The sequence below is a fragment of the Punica granatum genome, chromosome 3, assembly GCF_007655135.1.
Source record: "Punica granatum isolate Tunisia-2019 chromosome 3, ASM765513v2, whole genome shotgun sequence".
In the NCBI taxonomy this organism is placed as follows: domain Eukaryota; kingdom Viridiplantae; phylum Streptophyta; class Magnoliopsida; order Myrtales; family Lythraceae; genus Punica; species Punica granatum.
The window spans coordinates 33782652-33790283 of record NC_045129.1 but is presented as its reverse complement, the minus strand read 5'-3'; the positions used below and the strand labels follow the sequence as shown (position 1 = coordinate 33790283).

General features: G+C 41.6%; 1 protein-coding gene across 1 annotated transcript; it reads left to right on the top strand.

The window, feature by feature from the left end:
* Positions 1-655: 655 nt before the first annotated feature.
* On the top strand, positions 656-3419 carry LOC116200716 (G-type lectin S-receptor-like serine/threonine-protein kinase LECRK3). Its single transcript, XM_031531574.1, has 2 exons — positions 656-1769; positions 1866-3419. The coding sequence occupies exons 1-2, from the start codon at positions 749-751 to the stop codon at positions 3221-3223; spliced, it is 2379 nt and encodes a 792-aa protein (XP_031387434.1). The 5' UTR covers positions 656-748; the 3' UTR covers positions 3224-3419.
* Positions 3420-7632: the final 4213 nt, after the last annotated feature.

Below are 7632 nucleotides of genomic sequence, written 5' to 3'. Positions count from 1 at the left end.
TCTTTTCGATATCTACTTTAGTATTCAGAAGTCTAACGGACCTTGACTATTTCAGTTCGAGTTGGATAGTCCACTAAAGGGTAAAACTATCCCAATCAAGGACTTTATTCATTCGCAGGACTCAACTCCAAGACTTTATTTCAGAAGAACGAGTACTGAATTACTCGAATCAACCTTTATTGATCGCATGCCTTTTTTTTTTGTAATCACTTACACATATTTGAATAATTATTTACTCATTCATTATCACTTTAGTAAATATTATTTTTTTCTAATATAAGGGAGACGTATGACCTAATAAAACTAATATTCAATTTATTCAATGACCAGTATCCCAAGGGCATTGATTGTAAGAGACAATTACATTGATAGGACCCCCTTAAATTTTGAGTGGTCCAGACGCTCCGAAGACTTGAGAAGTCACAGGAAAGAGCGTTGCGTTGCGTAATTTAAGGGCAAATTAGGTACATCATTTTTCTATTACAAGGGAAATTTATGGGTCTAGCATAATAAAATGAAATTTTAATAGCTAATTAAGGAATTACGATAGTCTCAATGAGTATTAAATATTCAACCTCTTAATTATTTGGTGAGAGCGTGCGTACATTATATTCTTGTTAAGAAGATCCGCCTTAAATCCAATTATAAAGGACGGGAAATTGGCATTTTAAATCCCAGTATTGATTTCTGTCCCGTAAACAAAAGCCAAAACTCAGTATCGATCTCTTGCACAAGCACCGGCTCTGTCATGGCTTCTACTACCCTTACAGTTCTGCTTCTTCTCCCTCTTCTTCCGTTTGCCATTCCAGCCCAAGCTCAGAGCAACATAACCTTGGGCTCATCTCTCATCGCAGATGATCGGAACTCCTCATGGAAATCATCCTCAGGAGACTTCGCCTTTGGGTTCCAGAGGATTGGAAATGGGGGCTTCCTACTGGCCATTTGGTTTGATAAGATACCAGAAAAAACAGTTATCTGGTTTGCAAACGGGGATAAGTTAGCTCCTCAAGGGTCCAAAGTCGATTTGACCAGGACAGGGAGTTTAGTGCTCAGTGATCACAAGGGGGAACAGCTTTGGGCCCGGGGAACCGGTACCGGAGTTTCTCATGCTGCCATTCTGGATACCGGAAACTTTGTCTTAGCAGATCAAACAGGCTCCAACCTGTGGGAGAGTTTCAACGAACCTTCCGATACAATCATGCCTACACAGGTGCTAGATCAAGACACCAAAATTGTCTCTCGGTACTCTGCCATGAACTACTCGAGGGGTAGATTCGAGCTCAGCTTGCAGAGCAAAGATGGGAATCTCAACATGCACACTCGCCCGGTGTATGATGACGCCTACTGGTACACCAGTCAAGGTTATGGCTATCAGTTGATTTTTAATCGGACAGGTCCGATCTATCTTGCTGCAAAGAACGGTTCTGTGGTTTATACTATGATGTCTGGGACAGTCTCGAGCACTAATTACCAGAGAGCGGTCCTCGAGTACGATGGAGTGTTCAGGCAGTATGTTTACCCAAAAGATGCAAGCTTGAGTTCTGGGAGGTCCATGGGCTGGTCCCCAGTTGCTTCACCGGTTCCATCGAACATCTGCACAAGTATGAGGCAATCTATTGGTGCTGGGACATGCGGTTGGAACAGCTATTGCATCCTCGGAGACAACCAGAGGCCGAAATGCAGATGCCCTCTTGGATACAGCTATATGGATCCATCAGACGAGATGAACGGATGCAAGCCGGACTTTCTACCTCAGAGTTGCGACAAAGGTATTACTATAAAACTTGATCATATACAATACGCAAGAACAAGACCGCAAAAATTTGCTTTCTTAAACATCTGACCGATATAATCTCCATCTTCAGCTATGCTCGAAACAGATTTATTCAGAATAAACGAGATGATCAACACCGACTGGCCATTGTCTGATTATGAGCGTTATGACAATGTGGACGAGGACTTCTGCGCCCAGGTCTGTCTGAGCGATTGCTTATGCGATGTTGCAATAATTCGAGACGGCACCTGTTGGAAGAAGAAAATGCCTCTCTCAAATGGAAAGATGGACCCCAGTGTTGGGGGAAAAGCCCTCATCAAGGTGAGTAAGGATAACTCTACTTTGAATATTCCGCCCGCTGGCTCAAAGAAGGACAAGAACAGGCCCATGATTATCGTCGGATCAGTCATTCTGAGCAGCTCTGCAGCATTAAACTTGATCCTAATTCTCTTAATTCTTCTGATTTGGTTCCGATTCAATCACGACAAAAAGCCTGAAACTGTGCATGGGCACCCAATAAATCGGTTCTCTAGTATGCTGAGTTTTACATACGAGGAACTCAGAGTAGCGACAGGTGGGTTCACCGAAGAGCTGGGCAAGGGAGCTTTCGGGGTAGTTTACAAGGGAGTTCTGACATCTAATGAGAGAAGTCTTATCGCAGTGAAAGTGTTAGAAAAGATTACTTCTGAAGGCGATAGGGAGTTCAAGAACGAAATGAGCACAATAGGAAGGACCAATCACAGGAACCTCGTCGAACTTATTGGGTTCTGTGAAGAGGGGCAACACCGTATTTTGGTTTATGACTTCATGCCTAATGGTTCGCTGGCTGACTTTCTGTTTGGAGGTTCGAGGCCGAGCTGGTTCAAGAGGATCGAGATTGCCTGTGGGGTCGCGAGGAGTCTCTTGTACCTCCATGAGGAGAGCAGCAAGCAGATCATTCACTGTGATATAAAGCCGCAGAATATCCTCCTCGACGAGTGTCTAACGGCGAAGATTTCAGATTTTGGGTTGGCAAAGCTTCTAATGACAGGCCAAACGCGAACCATGACTGTAGTCAGGGGGACAAAAGGGTACCTAGCTCCAGAGTGGTTCAGAAGCCTACCGATTTCGGTTAAAGTGGATGTCTACAGCTTTGGGATTGTGTTGCTTGAACTGATTTGCTGCAGAAAGAACTGTGAGTTTGGATTGAAAGATGAGGCTCAGATGATACTCTCTGACTGGGTGTACGATTGCTACCATAAAGAGGAGCTCGGTCTAATTGTAGATGGCGACGAGGAGATGATTGGAGACATGAAGAGAGTCCGCAGGTTCGTGATGATAGCAATGTGGTGCATACAAGAAGACCCATCTCTGAGGCCATCTATGAAGAAAGTTGCTCAAATGCTCGATGGGGCGGTCGAGGTTTCCGTTCCACCAGAACCAGCCTCATTCATCAGTTCGCTCCAATAGTTTTCTGCACAATCATGATCGCATAAGGTGTTTCCATGTTATGTTCTTCTTCGCTGTTAACAAAATCCAAACATCCTAATTAAGTATTGAAATAAAGTTGAAAACTCAGATCTGGTAATGGCATTGTTTAGGGGTACACATTCTGGTGTATCCTAGTATTGAGTTCGTTCATTATTTATATATATTGTCCCTAGTACTTTTGATCCTTCACATTTTGCTTTTGCATTTTACGCCCACAAGACTATACCAATTGTTCCTACTTCTTCCTTCCACATGTACTAATCACATTCCGCCATGTTACCCAATACCGACACGTCCGATTCATTGACATGTGTGGCAATCACGATATGCCATGCCACCCACTACTAACACACAACTTAATAAACCGAATATTAGCCAATTCGAGTAACTCAATTTATTAACCTGGTTTACAAAAATATACTTTCAGAAAATTAAAATAATTATTTTCAAATTTAGAAAGTTGAAAAAGAAATCGAAATTTAAAAAAATGGAACAGCAGTTGGAGAAGAATAGAGGGATCGGATCAAATGCTGATTTTTTTTCCTGAATAAAAGGGTAGGAGGGGGAGACTAGAGGAGTTCTTCAGTCGCCATGAAATGTCCTATTCGCCCAATTAGGTAAAGGGCTTGGTGAGACATCAGCTCACCTAAATCATCATGACCTCACCAAAACGCACAGTGAATCAGAATAGTTCCCATAGGGTAGAGGACATGGATCTATTAACGCAATGACTTTCGTATTTATGTCGAGGTTTGACCCTTGACCTCCCATTTGGAAGAAAAAGCCTGTTGCACTAGACTACCACCTTGGTGGTGGATCAAATACTGATGATTTGACAGACCAGTGACCAAATTGAGCACTGTCCAATGTTCTCTGCTTAATTTGACACATTCGTCCTTCCTTAGCTTTCCTTTTCCATTCTCTCCGTGATTCTACCAAACATGATTTCTTGTGCCTTCTTTGATTCACACAATTTCTACTGAATTGCGAATGACTACACGGTCCCTGGCAAGAAGCGATCCGATATTAATCCAAATTCTGCAACATATGCTTTGTCAGAGTCATTTATAGTATGCTCCCAGTCCACATTGAACATACTAACAAGTCATTAATTACTGCTTCGCGGGTTCAATGATTTACATCAGTCAGGACCTGAAACATTTGCATTCAAGTGATTTAGTTTGTTCTACTTCTCATGCGATATTCGAAAAAGTTACAGTAAAGGGTGTTTCTAGTGTCGATGAAAGGAAAGTGCACAGCTACATCCAACCCCCATTATCTATGTCCTTACATTATATCGATGAAACCAGCTTTCCTTGATTACAGCGCATGGTGGAGCTTTAAGGAGAAGGGAACCAAAAGTGACATGGAGCAAAGGAATATGGTTTAATGGACATAGTCCCAGGGCATCTTTCATAAATTGGCTTTGCATCCTTGATAGATATAGTAAAAAGACCGACTAAGCAAATGGAAGATTGAGCCAGAAGCTGAGGAATGTGAATTCTGCTGCTTGTGTCCGGAAACTCGTAACCATTTGTTTTTTGGCTGTTCTTTTACAAGGGGAATCTGGTTGAGCTTGCTAGCAAAGATGGGTCTTCAAAGACAACGTGTTGATTGGTCCACTGAGCTAAACTGGATCTCTCCTTTGAAAGGAAAGTCGCTGGATGTAATTTAACTAAAGCTCATGTGGACTCATTATATCTACTGGATATGGAGAGAGCGTGACAATAGGATTTATAAGGAGCAAGTGGTGTCCCCTAAGGACTTGATGTATAGAATTTTCACAAAAGTTAGGACAAGAGTTTTGATTTTACCTAATGTTTCCTTCAAGCTTCAAAAATCTGTACATGTTAAACATTTTTGTCTTGCTGAAGGAGAACATTAGATAGGTTTGTTGATAGGGGTTCTTGGATCGGTGGTTACTGCTGTAAATATTTTTTGGAATTAATGAAATATTGCCACTCATCCCAAAAAAAAAAAAAAAAAAAGGCTCTGGGCTGGTCATAAACGACCCCAGGGAAGGTTTCTATTGATACTGGAGTGAGCAAAGTCGCCCATGGGCTCTTTGAGGATTCTGGGAACTTCGGCCTCAGGGACAAATACTCTCAGACAACTTGAGGGACTCATGACAATCCCACGGACGCGATATTGCCTGGTTAGGAAGTTAGGAAGAACGAAGTGATACTGATTTATCTGGGATCGGGTCGAACGTTACAGGAGAAGGTAGGTTCCAGCTCTGTCTACAGGGTCAAGCTCTCCAACTCAAGACTGTGAACTTGCCTGGCGGGTATGACAAAATCAATGCATCAAATGTTTCAACCAGTCGTACAAGAGAAGTCGGGTTCAAGCGTTCAACTTGATACATATATATTCTTTGTCAAAATGGAGAACAATCGCCAATGAACCTGGGGATCAAAGTAGCATACAGCCAAGATTACTACCTGATGGAGTTTTCATCAATACTCTTACCCGGAGAACATATCAGCAGGTGATGGGAAGTAGTCAACCATTTGGCTAGTGCCTGATAATATATATGCTTAAGTAGTTCCATGACCAAAAGGAGCAGCGTTTGCGGGGACCCCAGGCCTAACTGTGGGTGCCCGAGAGGATTTTTTCTGCTCAGACAGAGTTACGAGTTCTAGAGTATTTCGGGTTCACCAAGCTCTTACTATCAACCCAAACCCGATAGAACACCGCCATGAGTGGGACTAGATGCTATGTTGCTCCTTAGTGGTTCAGGAACATGCCCGTCACAGTAAGGTCAATGACTACAGCTTCGGGCCCTACTCGAGATTATTTGCTGCAGGAGGAGCATAGATATTGAGATCGGAGGGGAAGACAGAGTACTGATCTTGGTTGACTAGGCCGGAGATTCGCTAAAGAGAGAGGATGATCGATGCTCTTGTAGAGATCATGACAAGGATGCAAAGAGTGATTTCAAGAGGCTCGAGAGGTTCATGATGGCGGCTTTCTTGTGCATCGAGGAAGACCCGTCTCTCAGGCCGACTATGAAGGTGGTCATGCTGATGCTAGGAGTGGGATAATTCAAGTTTCTATATCTTCTCCCACCTTTCCTGTTCGGCACTTTAAATACTGTGCAGCTTTGGTATCTTTTCGTTGTGTAGCCATCTTTCTGCAAATAGAATTCTGCAAACACGAAAAAGTGACATGCTAATATTTGCTCAATAGACTCATTCCTACGTGCAGTTCTCCGTAAAAGGGTGTGAACACCTATTTTTCACATACAGACAAACATATATACATAAATATGTATGCTCTTGCATTATTAATATATATGTACCTGAATTGGGCTTATTAAATGTTTCATGGGCTTATGTCAGTGAGCCCATAACATATTTCCTTTTCCCCGTTACATTTCCACCGCCTTCCTCATATTTCTTTTAATATTTTAACGATTTTAGTATGAACTTTTTTTTAGCCAATTAAATCATAAATTACCAATTTGATAACAATGTTAGCACACCGTCAATTTCTCCGTTAATTTTAATCAGAATTGTTGACGCGTACATGATGGTGCCACGTGGCACACGATGATTGATCGAGTGGATCCCACATTTTTTTTAAAATTATAATATTCTGAAAAGTAAAAAAAATAACAAAAAAGGAAAAAAAAAGGGTTGTAAGGCTGATTGGGAAGAGGAGGAGAGGTGGCTGGCGGTGGAGGCCTCGACGCCGGTCCCCACCGCCCCATTTGGGGTCGCCGGCAACCGCAAAGGTTGCATACTGAAAATCTCATACGACCCCTTTTTCTAGAGAAGGAACATACTGATAATATCATAGTATGATGGAATAGATGCATTTTTATTGTATATATGTCCTATTAGTGCTCTTATAATATATGATGTGCTTTTCTTTCCTTCTGTACAGAGGTATTGCTTATGTTACTGGACGTAATTGTTTTACAGTGATCGTTAATTGCCCATAGTAAATTTAGATGTCTTGCTACTTTTAAATTTCGAGTATATGTAACCATTTTTATACATTCCTTGAGAGTCACAATCATATGTGAATCGTGTAAAAGGAAGACGATTCATCCTTTTTTCGTGAGATTCCCAAACGATTTACACACCAAAGATGCTTATATGATATCTTCCTTAATAAATGCTCGTATTACTTTTTACAGCGTCTTACTAGTTTTACGTGGAGTGCTTGGCCTTGGATATATCTGATCTTGGTATTCTCATTTCATTTTTTTGAATTTAGCTAAAAGAAATCGCATTGCCGTGAGGATGTGATTCATGCTGAAGACTGAGAAATAATTTGATCTTTGGCTTAAGAAATACATATGTTATTCCAAAAATTAACTTCTTATCATTGCCGTCTCCTAGCACTATTTTCTTTTCTCTTTCCCTTCAATCATTTTATTG